This window comes from Dipodomys spectabilis, unplaced genomic scaffold (genome assembly GCF_019054845.1).
Source record: "Dipodomys spectabilis isolate Male_0828 unplaced genomic scaffold, ASM1905484v1 ptg000051l, whole genome shotgun sequence".
Lineage (NCBI taxonomy): Eukaryota > Metazoa > Chordata > Mammalia > Rodentia > Heteromyidae > Dipodomys > Dipodomys spectabilis.
In genome coordinates this window covers 14163303-14188186 of record NW_024870728.1, presented here as the reverse complement: position 1 = coordinate 14188186, position 24884 = coordinate 14163303, and the positions used below count along the sequence as shown (strand labels likewise).

Below are 24884 nucleotides of genomic sequence, written 5' to 3'. Positions count from 1 at the left end.
AGTTCAACCAAGAACTCCAAGCCAAGCCTCCCCTTAAATTTCTTCTAGCAACTTTTGTCTTGGAGGTTGTAGATGTGGAGGGGTAAGGGGAAGGGGGAAAGGGAGGGGGACAGGGAGAAGGACCCCAGGACCTTCCAGGTCTGAATCTCATGGTGGACCTAATGAAATATACCAGAAACAAATGGATACTGATTTTTAACTGATTCTGCCAAGCTCACCCTTGCTTTGTAAGGAGCAGTCTGCAACACGCTCTCACTACCTGGTCATCTCTCTCTGCCAGCACTGTAGCTCAGACTGACCATCTGTCATGCGCCTAGGACCTCAGGAACAAAGAGGGAGAGGAAGTGGTTGGAGAGAGAGCGTGTTCAACCGAGAAAATGGAAGGGAAGCTTTTTGAAAGAGTATGTAGTAGCTAAGGAATAGGCTAGCAGAGATTTGGAGGATCCATTAGTGCAGTCATAAGAAAACTGAGGCCCACATCCCAGACCTCCAAGCCAGCAGGGGAATCACAACACACACCTTCTGTGCCTCCGAATTTCTATCCATGTGTCACAATGCCAGCCAGATTCCTTCCCTCTCCTCACCCTGCCCTCTTCCCTTCTGATCTTCAAGGCTTTGCCCTTTCCAAGTGCTCGCCTCCAGGTGTGGGGACCCAGGAAAGCAATTGTTAGAACCATTTGGAGGAGGCAGACAAACAGGGAGATGAGGAGAGGTGTGGGCAGAAATTGTTTTCATTAATTTATAACCATTTCCACGCTGCTCTACTGGGCCGGCTCCCTGCTGGTGCTCTCCAGGCCTGACTGAGATGGCTCTTCTGTTTGTTTCCATTGTCTGAGAAATGATGCGGTGTTGATCACACCCACGGTCTCTCTGGTCTCTTGTGAATGACTGTTCTGGCTGCCCACAGGCAGAAAGCACCGTCTGTACCCATCTCAAACATTAGCTTGCTGTTGGGGGCCTTGGGCTGAGGAACTCACCCTCCCTCCCCCACTGCTGGGTGTAGACAGAGGCTAGAAAGCCCAAGCAGCCCTGATGGGTCCTGTTGGTTAGCATTATGCCCACCTTTAGTCCTTAGCTCCACCCATACCTGAGCTCCTCCCTGCCCTGGAGTTCCTGCCCTACAGCTGGCCATACCCTCTCTCTGCCCAGACCCACCTGAGCACCCACCTACCTCACTTCCTGCCCCCAGATCCTCTTGCTATCTGAATAGGGACAGATGCCATGTGCTCCCTCTTCGGGGAAATATGGTCCCTCTAATAAACCTTGTAATAATCTTTCTCCCGTGTCTGCTTGCCTCCGGGTGGTCCTGTGGGATGGATGCGATGGCTCCTTTCACTGTTCACGTCAAAGGAGAGGGAAGACTAGGAGAGGAAGCTGATGTGAGGGCACAGGAAGGACTCACTAGTCTGTTTTCTGTGCCCTCCATGCTGGGAGCCCAGCCATGAGTGGTGAGTGATGCTAGTACATGCCTGGTGTGTTCATTCCAAGTATATACCAACTGGACTCATGTAGACACCAATCAATCAGCTGCTGTTAGCCCCAAGAAAGGGTCCCACAGGCTACTTGCTGTGCCTGGCCACTAACCCTTTAGCTGCTGGTTCACCAACCATCACAGATCAGCAGTATTAGAGATGTTAAATGCTAACCATATCCACAGTGGGTCCAAGGGTAGGGATGGAAAGAGCTACAACAAACTGCAGTTAGGGACCACAGCTGTCCCATGGCAAAAAGTCGCACACTGAGTCCCAATCTTCCAAGTTTTAAAAAGGAATCAGATGAGTGTGTGTGTGTGTGTGTGTGTGTGTGTGTGTGTGTGTGTGTGTGTGTGTGCAGGCGCATGCCAGAACTGAGACTTGAACTTGGGGTCTGAGCACTGTCCCTTAGCTTTTTGCTCTAGGCTGGTCCTCTACTACTTAGGCTGGACCTCCACTTCCTGCTTTTTGGTAGTTAATTGGAGATAAGAGTCTCACAAATTTTCCTGCCTGGGCTGGCTTCCAACCATGATCCCCAGATATCAACCTCCCAAATAACTAGGATTACAGCAAGCTCTAATTTTTTTTTTTAAATCTCCATTTACTCTATTTGGCAGGTTGGGGAAGGGAGACAAGGAAAATGCTGGTTGCAATTCAGTCATATAATTCATGCACAAATGAAGAATGGCCCTAAAATTACATAAGATTCCACCACAGACAAGGTGAAAGGAAGCAAGCCAGTCCTCTTGGCCATTGCACACACACGTGAAGAAAGAAAGAAACACACACTGTGAAGTAAAAAAAAAAAAGAAAAGAAAAAGAAAAAGAGAATCAGGAGTCACTAATGTGCAGAAGCCAGGCACTACCTATAAAAGGCCATTTACCCTTACAATTAAGTCACTGGGGATTTCCCAATCATTGATGGAAGTTAAAAACTAAGCTGAAAAAACAAGAATGAGCCTAGGATATAAGGGAAAGAAGACCAGATGCAAAAGAGTCTGTGAATGGAAAGGGATCAAAGATATCCAGGACGGATGCATGTGACGGGAGGTAGAAAGAAATGAAGCCAAGTCCACACGGAAGTGGAAGGTGCTGGGGTGACTTGATGTGGGGTCACCTTGAGGAGATGACACTGTGCTGCTTCTTTTCAAACAGGGAAAGGGGCAGGCTAGGTAAAGACAGACATTTGCAAAGGTGAAGCAGGACTGATGAGAAGCAGAGCAGGAGATAATGGACTGTGAACAGCTGACCCCAATTTTCTGAGTAAAGTAGGAGGCAAGGTCACTTGCTTGGCAACTTCAAATGAGTGGAATATGTTTGCAACAGCTGCTAGAAAGCATCAACCAGCAAGGAAATAAAAGAGTTGCTGAGCACTAGGAGGACCAGAGTGGAAGCTTCAGCTCTACAAAACCTGTGGTTCACTGGTGCTCGAGGGTCTCTGTGCTTTCCCCTTGGCCATTATTGAGGTAGGAGTCCCCTCTTCTCCACAAGCCTACATACCAGGCTCACATATTACCCCAAGAGCTCAGGAAATATGGTTGAGTCCCCACTGAATGGCCAAGTAATATAGACCATATAACTTGCTTTTCCCTCCTCCCCCTCCTCCTTCTCCTTTTCCTCCTCTTCCTCCTTATTCTTCCTTTCTCTTTTCTCTTCTCCCTACTCTATTCCTCTGCTTCCCTCCTCCCCTTCTTCTTCCCCCTTCTTCCCTTCTCCAGGATCTTGCCTCTAGGGTTTCCAAAATAAGCTCCTTCTGATTTTACTTTCAATAAATCTCTTGACAGCACGGTCTAGCCCATCTGGACCAATCAATCAGTTTTTATCATCAAGTGATATTTTTCTCCGCTTCCATTTCCTGGGATTTGCAACCCTGTCTGCACATTGGAAATGCCTGGTGCCTGGTAGGGTATTCTGGTAGATGTTAATGCTCCTAGAGATTGACTAATTGACCTGGTTTTGTAGCTAGGCATGAGTAAAATCCTCCCAGCTAATTTTAGTATCTGAGGATTTGAACCACCGGCCCCTTTTCTATTTAAAGTGTGTCCTGTGGGCCAGAAGCATCCATAGCAGCCCATCAAATCTCAGCCTCACTCCCTACACCTTTGGAATCTGAAGTTTAGCAAGGTCTTCAGGTAGTTCCACACTAAAGTCTGATAAGCTCTGTGATGAGTACCTAATCACTTAAATGTTCTTGCTTACCCTGTGGAACCAAGAGAAATAGGAAGGTCTTAGAGATCACATCTCCTTCTTTCTAAGCAGCCTGTATGTAAAGACCTGATGGCTACTTTCTCCAGAGAGTGAAACAGACATGATCTGCCAATCATCAAGTGTTTCCTGCCTATGATCAAACAGACTCTCAGCACCTGAGTGGAGGTTCTCAGGTTTAACACTTTACCCTTGAGTTGAAGCAGTCTTATAGGATAACCCACCGTCCAGGTTTGTCTGGACTGTCCCTGTGCTAGCACTGCAAGTCCTATATTTGGGGATAGTCATCAGTCCTGGGCAAGCTAGAATTTCTGATGACAATGCAAAATAATATTTTGAATTGGTTTTACCCTACTACACACAATACATATACATACATACTTACACATATTCATATACAACCTCAAAGGTAAGGTTTTCTGTTTCCTTGGGAACTCTGCCCTCTTTTGAACACAGAGCTAGAAGCTTTAGGTATTTTGTGAGCATTATTAACACTTGAAAATGTCAGCTCATGAAGAGCTGAGGGACAGCACCCAGGCCCAGAGTTCAGGCCCCACAACCAGACCCCCCCCCAAAAAAAAGAAAAAAAGAAAATGTCAGCTCATTCATTCAACAAAAACTTACTGAGTGCTCTTGGTGTGCCAGTCTCTCTGCCAGGTGTTGAAAAGTAGCATCCTAGTTCTATTGCTTTGTTGTTGTTGCTGATGCTGGTGGTGGTAGGTGTATGTGTAGCACCCCACACTGCATTTCATTGTTATTTATCTGTGATTTCCAGCAGACTATAAAAGTCCCTCAGCCTTTTATGTCCTCAGGACTTGGATAGCCTAGCAGACCTCTTCCATCCTTCAGTTGTTTGGCAAGGTATCCCTCAGGCTTGTCTGCTGTTCTCAGGTTTCTGCTTCTGACAGTGAGCAGAGGACTTGTGAGTTACTCCCTGTCCACACCCCCCACCCCCACCCCCGGTGTGGACATCAGCATAGGGCCTGAGCTGCTGAAGGAATGTGAGGGAGGGTGAGAGGGACCCACAGAGGGTGACAGTCACAGAGAGGGTAAGAAACAATGTTCACAGATCTCCCTCCCCAACCTTAGTGCTGGTTGAGGGGGAGGGGGATGGGCGGGAGGAATGCTTCCCTTGAGTGGATCTGTGAAAGAATTCAAATACCTATCTGGCTTGGCCTGCACAAATTGCATTACCTTTCTGAGCCTTAGAGTTATCAGGTACTACACAGAGGGCAGAGTGAGGCTGAACTGGACACATTCAACACATTCCCCAGAGCCCATCTTGTATGAGGAGAAGAAACAGAGGTCCGAGGTGGCAACAGGGCAAGCCACCTACAGCAGGCAGGACTGGAGTGAGGGAGGAGATGCAGTGCAGAGGAAAGCTTTGTGGATGAGGTGATGGGCAAGGCAGGGCTTCTTGGAGGAGTTTGGAGTTTGGGCTAGAACAGGAAATAGGTGTCAGGGAAAAGAAATCAAAAGGCAGAGAGACCCTGGGCATATGTGGGGAATGGCAGCCTATAAGGATTGGCTGGAATGTCTGGAACCTGATCTAAGAGGTCAGGACAAACTCAGCAGTCCCTGACTGTCATTGGATGGAGGACAAAGAATGTTCTTCTGTGACAATAAATAACCTTAAGAGTGAAGGGGGCGGGGCAGAAAAGCTAGAACAAAGGGTCAACAAATACCACAGTGGTACTTAACAAGACACTATGTGGAAAATGAACTATATATCTTGTAGGTGGGGAAGGGAGGGAAAAAATGGAAGAGAATTATACTCATTACCTGGTTCATATAGCTGTAACCCTTCTGTATATTAACACTACCATAAGAAAAAAAATTTAAAGAGTGAACTTCTCAGGGACCCCACACAGTATGGGACACTGGGGCAGAGGGTAGACCAGATGTTTGCCTCAGCCTCTTCACTGCTAGGGACAGCTTGAGAGAAACAGCACAATGGAATTCAGGGGGCCTCTGGTTCTGGCCCACCTGCTTCATGACACTCCTCACATGCACTCCTTTCATATGCTGAGCACCAGTCCAGACATGCCAGCACACCCAACCTGCCATAACACCACCCAATCATGCTGCACCATGCTGTGACATACCACCACATCATGATACCACATCATGGCATGACACAGCCCCCACGCTAATACCAGGGTACCTCACTGTGCCATGCTACCATGCTGTACCACAACACCTCATCTTTGTAAGGGTGAAAATGCCTCTTTCTCCACCCATCTCTAGTGAACCCTTGGTCATTTTCCTGCCATCAGCCAGAGGTTCTGGTTCCTCTCTCAGGGAAGCCATCTGTCTGGGACTCACTAAAGTAGAATTAGTCCCTTCTTCCCTTTCTGCATATGCTGCAGTGAGGCTGTCTCTCCATCATGATCTTTATGACAGTTATTGCTTTCATGCTTGTCTCTCTTATTAGACTGAAAGGTCATTAAGAGAAGAAGCCATACTTATTTATCTTCATTCCTAGAGCTTACACCACGCGTGGCACATTGTAGATACTAGAAAAAAACATTACTGCATAATTTGACTATGTTTAATAACGTAGCAAAAAGAGCAATAGACTGGGAGCCAAGAGCCTTGAATCAAAATCCCAGTCCTACAACCAAAAAACAAGTTACCTGATTCTTTGGAGAGGAGCTCTCCACCACACAGGGATATATGATGACAATATTGCATAGATTTGTCTTAGCAGACTCTATTATATTCCTGAAGCATAACGGCTGTACTTCTGTCCATCATGCTTACTTGCCCATAATTACTTATTCAGAGGCCTTAGGTAAAGATTAGATATTACTACCATAGGGAATATGCTGTGTGCCAGATGTCATCAAGTGCAAGGAAGACAGGCATCTTTGAAACAGAAGTCCAGTGGACTTGAAACTCACCAAGATTCCTGGAGAGTTCAAGGCCATTATAAAGACCCAAGGACCCACAATCGCACTGGATTTCACCTCTAGACTGTACTCTCCATGAGAATGGAGTCCTTGTCTGTTTATCCTGACTGTGCTGCTTCAACTAGCCCATCATGCAGACCCCCATTACTTGCCCTCTGTCGGCCTTGATTTCCTTGTTTCAAAAAAAAAAATGAAGGCTCCATTTTCAAAGTACTTTATTCTATAAGTGATGAAACCTATAAGCCTCCTCTAGCGTGAGGGTAGGCAGTAATAATATTGAAGGCAATTGAGGAATCATAATATTAAAAGAGAAAGACAAAGCAAACATAGTATTTAATTCTGTGTCTACCAGATCCTCAGAGATCGAAGACACCCAGAGAAGTGAGATGAATCAAATAAGCCAAAAGTATGGACAAATCACAGAGCAGGTACCACAGGACTAACCTTTTCTCTTGGCTCTCTATCTACAAAGTGACCTTTAGGTAAGAGATCAAAGAGTACCTGGGTTTTGAATGAGGCCCTGTTGGCCAAAAGTACTGGAGGAGCCTAGGCACATTTAGACTTCTCAAGCTTCTCTGCACTATCCTTTATCAACCTGTGGCACTCCCCCAGCCAACTGAAGTGATGGTTATCATGGTAAACACTCCAAATGGAGGTACCTGTGTGCTCCAGTTCCACAGAAGAAACTGCCAAGTGGACCTGGAGTAAAACAGCTGCAACTGCTGTTGCTGTGGCAGGCTAGTTGCTGACACAGGAGTGTGTGTTGAAGTATTTGGGTCTTTCCATTCGTCCAAGAGGGACATTCCTTTTCCCTCTCTGTGCTTTTTTGATAAAGTTCCACCTTCTGCCTGAAATGCCTGCCACTCTGTTGTCTTGGCCCACTTCAGATCTGGTGTGGATACCTCTTCCAGTGAGAAGCCCACACTGGTCCTCTCGTCTATACTTCTGTAGCATTTTATACAATCCCATCCTGATGCTCCTGGATCTTAATGACCACCTCTGCAGCTACATGATTAGCAGCTCTATTCGGGCTTGCCCTGGTCTCCAGAATCTTCTGCCTGGTTCTGACACAGAGCGGCTGCTCAATAAACACATGCTATGAGCAAACTAGAAATCTTTACTCACAAGGGAGAAAGATAAAACAAGTTGATATCACAGTTTAAGTAAAATCCACCCACAGACTTCTTACAAGAAAAAACCATGGTCTATGAAGCTGGAACTTCATTTGCTGTATCTTCTATAACCACAGAGACAAACTTTAAATAACAATTTCTTCAACATGAAGGAAATGTTGGGCACGGTTCAAATATACCACAAGGAGGCCTCAAATTTTGTAAATATTTTCAACAATAAAAGTTGGAATGAAAGCTATAAACTCAACTACAAATTTACTAGAAAATAAAATTAACCATATACTCACCCTACCCTGCCTAGTCCTCCTTTCCTGATCTCTTCCATTTACTAAACATTCCATGCTTTATGTCAATATATTAACGTGTTAGCAAGTGAATGGATGGATAATTCTGAAATGTGAAGAAGGAAGTTTTTTTTCTTCTGTCATTTCTCACTCTGAGAATCAGAGAGACTCCAGCTTTGTAGTTTGCCTTCCATCTTGAACCTTCTCCTCTTTCCTCCCCTCTTTTCCTCTCCAGTTCTCTTCTCTTCCCTCCCTCCCTCCCTCCCTCCCTCCCTCCCTCCCTCCTTCCTTCCTTCCTTCCTTCCTTCCTTCCTTCCTTCCTTCCTTCCTTCCTTCCTTCCTTCCTCTTCCTCCTCCTCTTTCTCCTCTTCCTCCTTCTTCTTCAGGTACTGGGGCTTGAGCTCTAGAATTCGCACTCTCACTTGATTTTTTTACTCAAGGCTGCTACACTACCACTTAAGACACACCCTTACATCTGCCTTTTTGCTTTACTGATTGACTGGAGAATAAGGGTCTCCCAGATTTGTCTGCCCAAGCTGGATTAAAACCACAATCCTCTCGTCTCAACCCCCTGAAGAGATAGAATTATAAGCATAAGCCATAGGTGCTCAACTGAACTGATGGTTCCTAATGTGTTAGAGGATACAGAAGCTTCTGAATTCCCAAGGATTCTACCAAAACTCTGGAAGCTTAATATAAAAACTCCATTCAGGGCTGGGAAGGTTGCTCAGTGGTAGAGCGCTTGCCTTGCATGCATGAGACCCTGGATTCGATTCCTCAGCACCACATAAGCAAAAAGAAAAAAAAAGCTGGAAGTGGCGCTGTGGCTCAAGTGGTAGAGCACTAGCCTTGAGCTGAAGAGCTGAGGGACAGCACCCAGGCCAAGAATTCAGGCCCACAACCCGACCCAAAACAAACAAACAAACAAACAAAAAACTCCATTCAACCAAGAGGGTTTTTTTTGTTACTATTCAAAAGCAAAGACTACCACTTTTGTACTACAGAATGGCCATAAGGACCAAGTCTAGAAAAGCTAGCACTAAGAGGACAAGTGAGTAACTACCCACTCTTTAATCACTCAGATTTTTGGAGAAAACTAGTGAGTCTTAAAGCATAGGGGGGAAACTAAAAGGCAATGAGAGGACTAGTGCATTAGGCCAACTAGAAGGAGTAAGTTTCTGGTGAGGAGAGTAAGGGTCATACTTTAGTGCACACTTCTACCTGGAGAATTCCCTTAACTGCCTACCTTCTCTCATGCCTCCTCTGCCACTCAATGATTATTTCTTTGGGACCTTTGCCAGCTCTTCTAGTCACCCTTCCTGTGAAGTGGTCATTTCACAGCCTGGCCCAGGTGCTACTTACTGTGTTGTCTTGTGATGGCATCTTACTACCCTAGCCTGTTGCAGTAGACTCGGAGCTTCTATCTGACCTGTGGATTGCCAGGGCCTGTCACCCAGCTATGTTCACTCCACTGTCAGCTGAATGACACACTGGCTCTTTCACTTCTACCAGACCTCTGTGACCCAAAAGGAAATGACTTGTGAGTGTGAAAGATTGTTTAAGAGGCCAACAAATGTATTTTCCTTGTGCAGAAATAACAATGGGACTGGCTCAGGTCTTGTCTTCCAATCTGGCTTTCATAAAATTGAGCTCAAAGCCAGCTACCTAACCTCAGCTAGCTCTACCTGCCTTTTTGTAAAATCTATTCAGTACTAGTTTTTTTTTTACATTTTTATTAACCAAACACTAGGCAATATATTTTTATTATAAAAAAATGCACATATAAAGGTAGTGAGAGCTGGATCTAGTGCTTCGTATCTGTAATCCTAGGCACTCAAGAGGCTAAGATCTGAAGGAAAGTCCACAAGACTCTTAGCTCCAGTTAACCAACATAAAGCTGAAAGTGAAGGTGTAGCTCAACTGTGAGAAAAAAGAAGAAGCTGAGGGACAGCATCTTGACCCTGAGGATCAAGTCCTAGCACTGGCAAAAATTACTTAATTAATTACATGAAGTGAGAGCAGTGTTCGAATAAATCTCATGTGGGCATCACCCAGCTTCTGTACCTCTACACTAATTTCATTTATGGTCACTGGGTTGTACTGAAGCAAATTCCAGGTATCATGTCAATCAAGTACTTTTCTTGTATGTGGATTCTGGTACTGGGGCTTGAACTCAGGTCCTTGCACTCTTCACTTGGTATTTTTGCTTAAGGTTGGTGCTTTAGCCACACTCCACTTCAGCCTTTTGCTGGCTAACTGGAGATAAGAGTCTCATGGACTTTTCTGCCTGGTCTGGCTTTGAACCTTAATCCTTAGATCTCAGTTTCCTGAGTAGCTAGGATGATAAGTGTAAGCCACAAGCTCCCAACCAAGCAAGTACTTTTTGAATTGAACTGCATTCATAAGAGGGATGAAAATAAATTCAAATCATATGGAACCTCTTTCTAGGGTTACTTCCCAGTAAGTGGGGTTTCAGAGAGGAGAAATGAAAACCCTTTGAAATTATACTACATACTTCTTCAAAGTAAAACCCAAGAGTGACTGTTGTGTGCAATGTCATTACTGACTTTTCAGAGACCAAAGCCTCTAGGCTGTCTTTGGAACAAAGATGCACCAAAGGCTAGAGCTAGAGTCATCAGAAGGACCAGCTTTCTGGAGTGCCTTTTACTCCTGTGCTAAATACTATATTCCACATCCAGACACATGCCCACCCCAACCCCTCGCTCACTCCCACCTAAAAGCACACACACAAAGGGAATAACACCTACACACCCTACTCTCCCTCATTCACCACAGCTGCCTGGTTCTGGTAATTGTGTTCTAAACACTTTGGAGCTCAAAGAGCCCCAGGACCAGAGAGTTTTTCTTTGTCAAGTAACAAGCACATTGCTTCACAGAGACTCAGATCTCTGATTCCTGAAGGGATGGCTACGGGAGAAATCAAAGTATCCATCCCAAGCCAGACTCCAGAAGCTCATGCCTATAATCCTAGCTACTCAAGAGGCTGAGGTCTGAAGATCAGATCAGATCAGATCAGTTCGAAGTCATCCTGGACAAGAAAAGTCCATGAGACTCTCATCTCCAATTAACCCACAAAAATAAATAAACAAAAAGTTTGAAGTGGAGTATGTCTCAAGTGGTAGGGAGCTAGCCTTGAGCACAAAAGCTCAGGGACAGCAGCCAGGTCCTTAATTTAAGCCCCAGGACCCACGCATGCATATATGCATAAGCACACACAGCACAAAGAATTCCCATGTAGTCATCACCCAACTTCTCCTGGGCTAACATCTTATGTAACTGTAACACAATAACCAAAAACTAGGAATTTAACCTCGATAATAAGACTATGATTTAATTACATACTTTGTTATGGCTTCACTAGCTGTCTCTTTAGTCTCTTACCAGGTCCAGAATCCAGTCTAGATTACACAAAGTATTTTAGTTGTCACTCCTGTAATCTAAGACAATCAGCCCATCATTCCTCATCTTTCATTACCTTGACACCTTTGAAAAGTACTAGCCAGTTTTAATTTTTTTCTGTTGTTATTAGAAAGGTGATACACAGAGGGGTTATAGTTACATAAGTCAGGTAAAGAGTACATTTCTTTCTGGACAATGTCACGCCCTTCCCTCGCTCTCTCCCAGTTTTTCCCTTCTATCCCCACCCATAAGTTGTATAGTTGATTTTCAAAATAGTGTCTAGTGAGTATCACTGCTGCATTTGTTCACCTTTTGTCTCTCCATTTCTGTGCCCTTCCTTGCCCTTCCAAAGACATAAATGAACAAATAAGACAAAAAGACAACAAAAACAACACCAAAAACAAAACCTCTTCTTTCTATTTCCTAGAGTATACTTCGATAAATATTATTTTATATGATCAGAGGCATAGTCAGTTACTTTGTAGAAGGCCCCTTAACATGAATCTCTTTTAATATTTAAAAAGCTTCAAATCACTTAGTACTTTTTTACCTGGCTGCTCTTTTATATCTTTTATAACAAACTTTAAAAAAAAAGAAAGAAAAGAAAAGAAAAAAGAAACAAAACTGGTATTGTGCTTTAAAAAATAAAGTTTCCAAACCCTCAAGTGACTGTAGCTATACTTTTGAGTACTCTGTTGATTCAGGATATGCTCTGTGACAAGGAAACTGCACGACACTACAGGGCACTTTGATTCTGTTCATCATAATAGCTTTTACTGAAGCCCGTGTGTGGAGGCTGAGATCTGAGAATGGCAGTTCAGAGCCAGCCTGGTAAGGAAAGTTCATAAGGCTCTTATTTCCAACTAAGCACCAAAAAGCCAGAAATGGAGCTGCGGCTCAAGTGCCATAGCACCAGCCTTGAGTAAAAGTTAAAGGACAACATCTAGGCCTTGAGTTCAGGCTTCAAGATTGGCACGCGCGTACGCCAGAAGTGGAGGTATGCATAAAGTGGTAGAGTGCCATTCTTGAGGGAAAGTATATGGAAGAGAGCAAAGTCTTGAGTTTAAGCACCCATACTGGCATGAAAACAAAACAGAAGAAAAAGCTATAGCTTTCATTGTTCTTCAAATGTCTTCTCAGCTATTTGAAAAACGGTCAGCATACCTGTGAGATAATTTGTATTTAGTTGACAGATAATGCCTGGGATGTTAATTTCATTTACCCCTATATCTGTAGGCAGCTCTTCCCCAGCCCCAGTCTGCAGCTTAAAGTTATATCTATAGACCAAAGTAGAAATTCTCAAAGAAAGTTTAAAGAAGAAAATAGTGAGGGACAAGGTCAGATATCAACAGCCAGTAAATGTGTATTATATGCTGGTGATTTTTGTATTATATATACTTGCATTCCACAAGGAAATAAGTGTTTTCCATGCAATACCTTTGAGCCCCACAATATTATCTATAATGGAACTATTATGATCATTTGAATTCCAAAGCAGAGGAAATTAGAACCCCAAGTCTGTGAATGACTCATCCAATGTGACACTTCTACACAGCAACACTGTAATTTGGAGGCCTAACTTTGAAAATCCCATGGTCTAGCTTCTTGGTCTTTTCAGCTAAGATCAAGGGTCTTAGCCAAAATCTCCATGGTTTTAATCTATCAGACTACTTTGCTCCTGAAGCATCTCTGACTCTTGGTTTCTGTTGTTTCTACACCTGGAACAGTCTTCATTTCCCATTTTACAAAGTCTTTCACCAATTTAGTGGTGAATGCCTGTTATCCCACTATGCCAGACTTCTTCAAGGCAGCCTTTGGTGCTCTGTTCTTTGAGTGCATCAGTTTCCCCTGATGCAGTAAAACAAGGACAGCAGAACTGGAAGGGGCTTGGGTAGTCCTGGGCACAGCCTTCTCCTTTTATAAGTGAGGAAATAAGGACAATAAATCATTGTCACTATTTATTGAGCATGTACTGATGGCTCAGGCAGTATTTGTGATCTTGTGCCATTCAGTTCTCACAGTTACCCAAAGAAGGCAGAACTATCGCTGTCAGAGGAGAGACTTTACTTGAGAACAGTTCTGAATACTGGAACATGAAGATGTCATTAATCTTAACCCTACAGGAAGGCTTCAAAGGTCAAGTAACAGAGGGTAGCATTGAAGTTTGGATATGCCATGGAGCAGGCTTTAGGAAAGCCCCTCCAACTTGGTTGCTATAGCATAAAGACAGAATTTCAGTTAATCTATGTGGACATGTTTGAGGTGTGTTTTGTTTCGCAAACTTTTGTGTACTTGTTTCTACATAGTTTAATGGAGGAATTTTTTAAACTACACATACAAATAATAATCAGCAGTTAAATCAAAAAACAAAAAAAATTACTTGGAAAGTAGAAAGCCAGGAGTAAGCCATAACTGGAACCATGGAATGGGTAATAATGATGGTCAATGTTGATTAATCCATTGTATCAAACGGTACCCTATGGTGGAGATGGTAGAGGAGAGGCAGAGAGTACATGGAAACTTTCTGTATTTGCTGTTCAATTTTTACTTTAAAACATAAAGAATAAAGTCTACTAGAAATAACAGATGCAAATGTAAACAAATTAAGATCAACAAGTTCTAGCTAGTTATTGGTGTATATCCAAAAAGTCTGACGCCTTCTCTTTTTGTTTACAAAGGAGATTGGCAGCATGAGAAAGGTGTTAAAGACATTACCACAATGAAATTTTTTTCTCTTAACTATAGTTATAAAGTATGAAAACACACAGAAGGAACAAGTCTCACTTGTGGGTCAATGTTATTTAACATCATGACTGTTTAAGGGTATCCATCTAATACCGGGTCTTCACTAGTCGAGTGATGACCCTAATGTTGGGAAATCATTATCTCTGTGCTTCTCCTCTACAAACTCTTCTGCATGCTGGGTTTGCTCTCTACCCATGGGAACTAGGCTCAGGAAGAGTGTCCTTCTACACAATTGTGCCAACCAGGAAGTACTTCTTAATCATATCAGGGCCATGGTGGTACTGGTGGAAATAGGTAAAAGACAACTCTGTTGGAGTCTGGAACCCAGGGAAGAGAGAACAGAGTTCAGCTGAGACAAACAACATAGAGGTAGAAAACCTGCTAAACCAAGATTTACACCTGGTCTAAATGTGCACAGAATCACCTGAGATGTTACTGTCATATAATCTTAGAATGTGTGCATGTTTAAGGTAGTAGTAAGATAAGAGCAGCAGGAAGGGTAGCTGTGTGATGAGGAAGCCCCATTCCAGGCTCCTGACACACACTTCTGGAACAGGTCAAACAGTGGCTTCAACTTAGGAGCAGTAGTTGTGTGATTAGTTCTTTAATACACTGTGTCACCTCCTTACAAATACTGAAATTCAGTTCTGAATCTCTGTGTTATAAACAGGGAAGTTAAATAAGTAGCCCAAGATGACAATTGAGAGGGAACCAAAATGGGAATGAAATCCACATCTTTCTGTTTCCAAAGCCTATATGTTCTTCCCATCCATCTAGAACAGATGAAGAAAGATCTATTCTTGGCAACATGGTCTTAAGCCAGGGTAATATTCACTATGATTACAAAAATCATTATTACTTGTCATTATAAAATCAGAAAAATGAAGTTGGATAAGAACAAGGGATCATCCATATCCTCTTTGTTTGACCCTTTATTACTACTGCTATTATTATTATTGTTGTTGTTATTGTTATTATTTTGACTGGCACTAGACCACTCACCCTGCCCCCTGACTCTTTGTTTTTGCTTTAGTTATATATCATATAGGGTCTTTTGTTTTTCACCAGCTCCAACCTCAGATCCAATCCTCCTACCTCTGTCTCCTGTGTAGCTAGGGTTATAGGTGTGCACCACCATGTTTACTAACTCTTTTTGCCTCAACTACTCCAGACTGATTTCTTCCTATCTCTGTGTCTGCATAGCTGAGATTACAAGTACACACCACTATTTCTGGCCATTGTGTAGCACTTTAATTTACACAAACTTGTACACAAATAGACATACGCCCGTTCAAATGTACCTCTAGCATGCACATACCAAGGATCAAAGATAAAACGATTTATCTGGAATGAACACAAGCTGAGAGGAAGGGAAAAAGAACAACAGACTGTGCCCCTTCCACACACAGTATATTGGCCATGAGAGTGGCTTCAAGAAGGCTCTTTAGGTGTTGGTTCTCTTCAACTCCATCCAAATCAACCTTTCCATAAAGGAGGAAAATAACTTGATCCATCCTCAACAATTCTGTGGAGAAACTTCTGGAGAAATCTTCATAAGAACAATTGGCCGAGTCTGGGACTGAGGCTTATGTGTTCTCTTCTGGGGAAGAGATTATCCCTTGAATCAAAATTCTGGACTTAGCAGAGGTCCCCTTCTTTTTTTCTGATGGCATCTACCTGTAGCTCAAACTGTTGCCTAACTAATTTATACCATTTTTCTATTTCGTAATGAGACAGTCTCCCCAGTATGTATTCCACTTTTGCTTTTAAAACCTACACAGAGGTTGATATCAAATGTGTACTATTTGTAATACACAAATACAAATGCTAGCTTTTACATATAGTACATCTCAGGAGGGGGATGGAATGAAGCTCGAACCATACAGTATTCACTTGCCAGCTCCTTTACATCGGGGCTCACTTCCAACTTGGCTGCCTTCCCAGCAAATAAGAAACAGCTCACTCTCTTCCCCACATTCCTTTGAGTATCTCCTTCCCCTTCATATAGACCCCATCCCCCAACTCACAGGCCACAGCTGAACTTCTAAGATATACCAGACTGTCTTTTCTCTAGAAAAGAGAAAGAAGGAGAGACAGAGACAGAGAGATAGACAGTGAGAGGGAGCAGAGAGATTCCCAGCATCTCTGCTTTCTTTTTCTAGACAGTCTTCAAATTTATATTTCACACTCTTCTTTCTTACCAGACTTATTAAGTAGCTCTCTGTATGAGGGGCTCACTAGAAGCCATACCCAGTAAGTCAGCCAACCCACCCCAAAAGGATGCAGGCTGCCAAGTGAGAGGCTACTCCAAAGCACATCAACAGACTGATTTGGGAACTGCTGCACATGTCATGTGTCATGGCTGTGTATCTCCCACCCATCCATCCCTGCTTCTGAGAATGTGCGACAAGTGCAGTCTCCATGTTTTATTCCTGTGTTTGCGTGAGGATGTGCACATGTCAGTAGCAGATACTGTGTGCAAGTCAGTAATATGTAGACAAATCAGTGGAGTAATCAGGGACCAGATAGTGGGGTCTGAACATCCTGACACCATCTCCCAAGAAACAACAAGAGCCTGGGTAAGGACTTTGAATGAAGAAAAAGTCTGTGAAGTTTGCAGTAGGACCAGGGCCAGTGGAAGTAGGAACTAACTGGCAACAATGGAAAAACTGAAAAGTAACTAGGTTCCCCATTTTCTAGGATGGTTCTTTGTCTTTGGGTATACTATAGTATCTGTTGCCTATTGGCCATGAAAGGCTTACTTTCCTATCATGATATGCATCTGGTGACAATTCACAATTGCAGTAATCATGTGAATGTCAACAATTAGAACATTCTATAAGCACAGAGCAGAAACATCTTTGAAATCCTTTCTAAAGCTATATTTGTATATGCCATGGAATAAGTATCCTGGGACAAGATATTCTAACATGAGATGAAGTCTTGAATTGGAGAGAGCTCAGGGTTCACTTACTTTTCATTTTTAAAGATTAATTATTTTTGGAGAAAGGTTCTTCCTATGTATCTCAAGCTGGCCTGGAACTTTGGAACTTGTTATGTAGGTCAGGCTGGCATCAAAATCATAATCCTCCTATAAACATTATCCTAGTGTGAGCCAGTAGGCCCAGTGATTTCTTCTTGCTTAGACTGAAAACCTTTCTGGCTGGGTGCCAGTAGCTCATGCCTGTAATCCTACCTACTCTGACCTGAGAATCATGTTTCAAAGCCAACTGGTACAGGAAAAGTCTGTAAAACGCTTATTCAATTAACCACCAAAAAGCCAGAAATGGAGTCATGACACAGTGGTAGAGCAATAGCCTTGAGTAGTAATCTTCAGATACAACACCTGTCCACAGGCTCTGAGTTTAAGCTCCAGGACTGGCATGTGCATGTGTGCGTGTGTGCGTGCACGTGCGCGTGTGCGCACACACACACACACACACACACACACACACACACACACACTTCTCTGGACCCAAGAGCAATCTCATGAAATTCAACTCTCAGGCTCAGAAGAGATTTTGAGGATCATATAGTCCTGGTTATTCATAAGATTCCCCTTCCAAAGAACCTATACTTGTTTTTTGTAGCATATTTCTTTCATAGAATACTTTCTACTATCAAACTGATTTTCCTGGAGATGCCCTCCTTGGACAAGACAGTGCCCTGTGTATCCCTTCTTCAAAGCATTCTTTCAGCATTCAAGACCAGTGAATGTTTTACTCCTAACTGTTCCCTTTTCCCCAGGTCCCCTGTTCATTGAGCTACCTGTTCAATGAGCAAATATTTTAACAATTATTTATAGAGTATGAGGCATGAAGCAGGTGCCAGGCATTGGGTTAAGAGCTGATGATCCAGTGATGAATGAACTCACACAGGTTGCTTCCTTGGATATCCCTTTCTATTGTCTGCCGTAGACCAAGGCAAAAATGTCCTGTTCTGGCTCTTTTTCAGCTATACCTGTTCCCAAGAGGGCAGTTTGCCAGGTCACTCCTCTTCTGGAATATGCTCCTGGAATTCCTGCCCAGACTGCCATCAGCCTGCTTCTAAGACCTACAGCATTCTCTTCTTCAACTCTATAAATCTCTCTTCTAATCTGGGAGTTGGAGTAAAGAGCCATTGTTCTGGGGATAGTATGGATGGGCAAACCAGTGGGAGTATTCATGTGTGTGGATCCAAAAGTTCACTTGTTTGGATGGTGGAATCAGCATGGAAAGAGAATCAAAGTAGCCTGTAGACAAAGGGCCAGACATCCTTCTTTGCCTAACACAGAATTCAGACAGATTCCAAAGTTCTAAATAAAAAAGGTGTCTTCCAGGTTGTTTTTAAAGGTGTATTTGTCAGGACAGGAAGGTAGTGTTTTGTATTTAAAAGTTCATTAACTGGCTTTATTACTTGTAAACATTTGATCGACAGCATGTGAGCCTCCATGTGTAGTGTTGCCCTAAGGCCTATAACAGTTAGAGTATATCTGTTCTTGTGGAGACAGATATAAATGAAATAAACACACAAAGAAATGTAAAAAATAAACTCTAGTGCTTAGAAAGATAACTACAGTGTCTGTGTCTCTCCTGCAATGTTAATCTTTATTCCCAGGGTTCTCAAAGCATCTTGACAAGCTCTTATCCAGCTCCCTAATAATCCAACACACTGGCGAACACATTCCATGCTATTCTTGTCCTCTCTAAACACTCCCAGCCTCAAGAAAGTCAGAAAAGGGTGTTAAAATCCTGCTTTCTATTTGGTCTAATACAGGTTCCACCTCACCGTGATCCAGACTTCCATGGTGGATAGCATCCTTGGACCCAGCTCCAAATGCTTCCAGCAGCCCAGCCTGGCAGGCAGCTTCCCTTCTTTGTGAAAGTTTCTGTGCTTCCTCTCTCTTCTGCTTCTTTCTATCTAACCTCAGCCTTGCAGTCTCAATCGGTTTCTTTTCACTTGGTCTGCAGCAATAAGAGACAAGCCTTTCCTAACTAACTGGGGAAATGGAAACAAATTCTCCCTGCTCCTGTCTCTGTGAATAAGCACCCCACCCACTAGACTGCTTTTAAATGTGTCTCTCTTTCTTGTACTGATATTACTATAATTCACCCTGGCTCACTCTCTTGTGTGTTCTTGATCTCTGTCAGCCCTTGTGATATCTGGGTTAGACTGTGCCATCCTAGAGGGTAGGGCCAAATTGATCGTGTACCTCTCGTCCCTGCTCAGCAAAGCAGCAGAGACAGAATGGCACTTAATAAAGAGTTTGGTGATGGAAGTAGAGGAACACTATACTATACCCCGAGCATTCTAAGTGAGAAAGAAATATCCACAGCCACAGCCAACCCTCCTCCCAGTCTGTGAGCTCAGGCACATGTTTTCAACAAAACCAAGGGAGCATTCTTTTATGTATGAGATAATAAGCACATTAACACTACATTGTCACTACGTGGCTCCCATGGTACTGGTTTGATGCTCAGAATAATCTTATGAAGGTGACTATCATTATTTTACAGGTGAGGAATCTGAAGCATGAAGAGGCTGTGTGATATGTTCAACCCTCTGGCTTCAGACACCTCAGTTTACCCACCATGATGCACTGTTCCTCATGGAACCCGTAAGTGGAGAACGGAAAGGTGCCAAGAAGGCTCTTGAGCTACACTTTCATGAGTGCTTGACCCCTGTCTTACATGAATGAATGGGTGAGAAGAGAGTGGCTACTCAGGAACTTTGCAGCATGGAATCAAGTGGGCTCTCAAAGTATTTCTACACAAATCATCCCTTTCTTTCTCCTTCTGTCTTCTCTGTTGTTGCTCAGCTGCACTGAGTTTATTCATTTCTAGATTTTGAGCTTGCTCTTTCATCCACCTGGAATGCTCTTCTCAGATCCACACATTGCTGGGCCCTTCTAGCCATTCAGGAGGCAGCTCAGATAGCACATCTTTAAGAAAGCTTTTCCCAATTGCTCTCTGGCTGTACCTGTCTCGTCCCTTCCCTTTCATTCAAGGCTAACTCATTTGCCTCACTTTGTTTCATCATGGCAGTCTACACTCCCTGAAAACACCTGATTTATCTACTAGTTTGCTTGTCTATTTTTGTGTTTTCACTAGGGTAGCAGAAGAACAGAGCAGTCATTTGTTTTGTCCACTCTTGGATATTTAGTACTGAGAACAGCATCTGGCATATCATAGGTTCCCAATAAACATTTGTTAAATAGGGAATGCACAAATAAATGAACTGTAAAGTCCTTTGTAGAAACCTTCAAAGGTAGAACGAGTTGACTCTTCCTGTTGTCCCTCACCACATATATTGTAAACCCCTTGTGGGAAAAGACTAAGTCTTTATTCTTGGCATCATTTCAAATCCTAGAGCACTAGTATGCGGGGTGATGGGTGAGAGGGAAGGTTTTGTAGTTTCTTTGTTTGGGAAGGAAAAAGACCAAAACATTCAGCTACTGAGACTGCATGCTATGCTCCCTCTAGGACCAGGTGTAAGCAATTGCTGGACAGCTCTCTCCCTGAATAGATGCCAAAGTACAGAAATCTCAGCCTGCCCAATTTTCCTTCTTCCTCCATCCTCACTCTTTTTTTCTCCATTGCCATTCCCTCTTTTTGTCTTTCTTTATTATTGAAATGCTGGGAAGAAAGAGAAGAAAGTGGAAACCGATGCTCTCCACAGCCAGTATAACACATCATTCTTACTATCACTACAACAGTAACCCATTAAAACCTCTTGGCTCATATACAAACAATCTTCCCTATAAATATAATGATCATAAGCAAGAAGGGTTTCATTTGACCCAGTCTTCATAGAGACAAGGCTTCCTAATCCTCTCATTTTTGTATAAGTGTGTTTGCCTTTTAATTCAGAGCTATGTCTATGACACCTAGTAAAACTAATGCACAAAAAGGAATGCCCTTACCCCTGACCAGACCTTGTGTCACAGGAGGACATTTCACAATATGGCTAATGAACTCTTTTTCTTTTTTGCAGAAAAATACAGCTTTTCCATCATCAAACCACATATTCTTTATATATTAATCTCTTGCAAGGTATTTTCACACTCATTGTCTTCTGGCCTCTCCTGGAAGGCAAGGATGTGACTAGTAAATGGTATCTCACAGAAGTTGGCAAAAAAGCCCAGAGGGGTAATGCTATTTGAAGACATTCACACAGCAGGTGAGATATTATCCCAGGACCCAGTCCAAGTTCTGCCATTTTCTACAGATGAATGCTTTTGCCACAAGGCATACTCCCTGCACTCCTCAGCCAGCCCATGTGGGAGAAGAAAGACATAGCTTGCAAAGTTAAGAAGCTAATCATTCTTTCTTTTGGAAAAGATGAAGTTCTGATTTGGACAAGATCATGACCCAGAGCACCCCCAATGGGAGGTTCACTCTTGCCAAACACTCTACAGAGTTCTAGCAGAGAGGCTCAGCATTGGCAGTGGGGGAAAGGGCTAGAAGAAAGGCATAAACAGCCAACCTAGGTGTTTTATACATATATATGTGTGTATAGATATATGCATATATATATATATATGTATTTCTAGAACTCTGAGCAACATCTTTTTTTGTCAGTTGTGGGGCTTGAACTCTGGGCCTGGGCGCTGACCCTCAGCTCTTCAACTCAAGGCGAGCGCTCTACCACTTAAGCCACAGCGCCACTTCTGGTTTTCTAGTGGTTTATTGGAGATAGGAGTCTCACAGTCTTTCCTGACTGGGCTGGCTTTGAACTGCGATTCTCAGATCTCAGCTTCCTGAGTAGCTAGGATTATAGGCGTGAGCCACCGGTGCCCGGCTGAGCACCATGTTTTTAAATGCTTCAGGTGGTCTTCAACACAGCAAGCAAGAAGCTAGGCCTCAGCCTCTCAAAAACACTTATTTACCTGTAGTGAGATTTTTATCATGTCCCCTCATAATGTCCAAGCTACAGCTCCAGGCATCATCCAAGTTGAAAATGGTTTGTTCATTCATAGCAAAAAGAAAACAAAATAATGAAAATGTCATCTAAGCTAGCATCTCACAGAGCAAGTCCTCAGTAGGAGCCAGAGGCAATAGTGTGGCATCCTGCTACACTGCCACTTGTTCAAGGAGTACCTAGAATCTTCCCTCCAGGTCATGAAATTACTGAAGTGGCTGATGTGAGCACAGGACTCTGTCCACATTGGAATTCAATGTTCTTTGTCCTGCATCAATCACTAGATCAGATTTGCAGGCAAGCCTTTTCTAAGCTGGGATTATTTCTTATTTTCAAATTTCTTGACTCGTGAAAAATGAACACATGCTTCCCCACACTACAGCTACTGAACTGTAAGTGCAGTAGTAAATGTGGTATTGGTGAAAGCCTGAATGGACAGGGTTGGGAGAAGCTTCCAGACTTAAGTTTAAGGAGGATCTGCTCCAGGAGGTACTTGTCACCCCCTATCCTGTATGGGGAAAGATTAAGCTTCACTCTTAGTCAATGTACTTCAGGCCTGAGAAGGGGGATAGAACGGCAGCGTTCTCCGCTCTATTCGTAATGTCCCCTAAACTCACTCTGGCCTTGACTTGCCTATCTGCTTTCAATATGGGGCAGTTTGAGACTGATAAAAAGTGTCTTGGCAAACAGAAGTAACCTCAAAGTGAAAAAATCCTAGAACTATTGTATTTCCACATATAAGAAGAGGGAAAGAAAAAGATCCTCATTTTCAGAAGGGAAACAGTTTGAACAAGGGGTTGAAGATAGGCTGGGAAAAGTTTTACTAGCCTGAAATCTGCTGAAAGTATATCCTTACAACAAACATGAATGTACCACCACATCTCTTCATTTCAATTTCATTGCTTCTGTATCTTTTATTCTGAGGGTTTTTTTTTTTTTTAAACAGAAATTTAAGGATGGAATCAGGGAAACTAGCACTGGGAGGAAAATGCAAGAACCAGAGTACAACAGAGCCACCAAATGACTCCATTAGGAATCAGACACCTTACTGGGAAAAACTTTGCCACATGCAACATCATTATGGAACTCTAACAACTTAAAATCCTTGATACTGGCACCAGCATAATGGTTCCTTGGGGCAAGCAGGTGAATAACAACCTGCAAGACCTGGAGATCCCCCAAGGAAGCAAAAGGGAGAAAGTGACTCACCTGTTCTGGCCCCTGGAAGCAGATCCGACAGAGTGGAGTCCTCATGCCACTGTCCAAGCTACTGCCCAGTGAGTAGCAATCCTCAGCCTTCTCCTTACCGAAGTCATCTGAGGAGGCACTGCTGAGCAGCGGGGCAGGTGGTTCTGTGGCTGGGCCACCCCAGTCATCTTCCACGGAAGAAGGTGGCAACGGTGGTAGAGGTGGCAGAGGAGGGGTCTCCCTGCCCACCGCTTCTCGAGGGCTCCTCCAGCCTGCCCACCCCCCGGCACCTGGAGCCGGAAGGGTGTTGTTATTGGCTGCCAAACCAGGGAGCTGGGGGTCGCCGTGCATGGGCAGGGGCGCTGGAGGGGGGCGCCGCAGTAGAAAAACCTTCAGGTCATTGAAGAGCATGCGGCAGCGGCACTTGAGGAGACCTTGGTGGCGAAACATCTGGGGAGCTGGAATGCACAATCCACAGCAGCAGCACCACCACAGCAGCCCACCCAGGGGCATCAGCATGTGCCCAGGAGAAGAGCAGAACCCACGAAAGGCAGCTGAAGTCTTTGAAGAGGTGGACAGGATAGGGTTTGGGGTCCACAGTGTTTCTGTGTTCTAGAAGGAATCTCTTGTCTCAATGGTTCTTCTTACAGTCCCTCTAAGCAGCAAATAAATTGCTCCCGGGACTGAGAACCATGAGCCAGAGATTCTGAAACCCACCTAGAAAAATGCAAAACAAACAAACAAAAAGTTTTTGTTGCCCTTGCAATCCCTCCCCTAACCTCAGACTTTGGCTCAAGGTATCTCCTTTCTGCCGGGGACCCCAGGACACTGGCAGGAGCAGAGCAATAGAAGAAGCATGAGAATTGGGTTGTTAGAGCCTTAAGATCAATGTCTAATTGTTAAAAAAAAATTTTTTTCCAGGAAAGAATGACTGGGTTCTTCTCAAATCTCCAGGCAGTGTGTGTAGGGAGGAATCTCTTTCTTTTATATAAAAGGGTGGAGATAATTATAAATCAAATTTAGAGTGAACTGAGCTGGGCTGAGGGAAACCCAGTGAGCACTTGAGGGCTGCTTTTGTGAGAGATAGAAAACAGCTTTCCTCAGGTAGCAGGAAACTGGGCGGGAGGAAAGTGGGAGTGGAGAGGATGTTGGGAGAAGTTTTAAATCTCCTGGGCAGAAAACTAGGGCAGTTAACCCCTGGAAGCACCAGAGTTGCTTTTAGAGAACAGCTAGGTGGAGAGGAAGAGGGTGAAGGTGGATTGAACCGGAGGCTTGTGCTTTGCCTCTGTAGCCAGAGGGGGCTACACCGAAAGGGAAAGGCCAGTTAGGCCCCAAAGAGGTGAGTTATGGGGGGCTTAGGGACGGGTGGGGAGGGCAAGAAGGAGGGCAGGAAAGAAAAGACGGTGCCTGGAGAGCTCCCTGCTTCCTGAGCGTTAAGATCCTGACTGGAGGGAAGGGTGTGTGTCTGTGGGTGGGAAGGTGGTGGAGAAGCAGAGAAAAGGCGTCCAGAAGAGGGGCGTGTGGGAGGGGACAGGAGGAAGCGATAGTTACATGATCTGGGAGCCCCAGCCCACTCCGGCTGCAGTCTGTAAATCCGTGGCCCCCTCCCCTCGATTCCATCAAAGG

General features: G+C 43.8%; 1 protein-coding gene across 1 annotated transcript in view; it reads right to left on the bottom strand.

The window, feature by feature from the left end:
- Marchf4 (membrane associated ring-CH-type finger 4) overlaps positions 1-23777 on the bottom strand; it is a 95684-nt gene extending 71907 nt beyond the window's left edge. The window contains exon 1 of the mRNA XM_042679348.1: positions 23280-23777. Coding sequence (XP_042535282.1) covers positions 23280-23777 — 498 coding nt within the window. The remainder of the gene's footprint in view (positions 1-23279) is intronic.
- Between the last annotated feature and the right edge of the window lie 1107 nt (positions 23778-24884).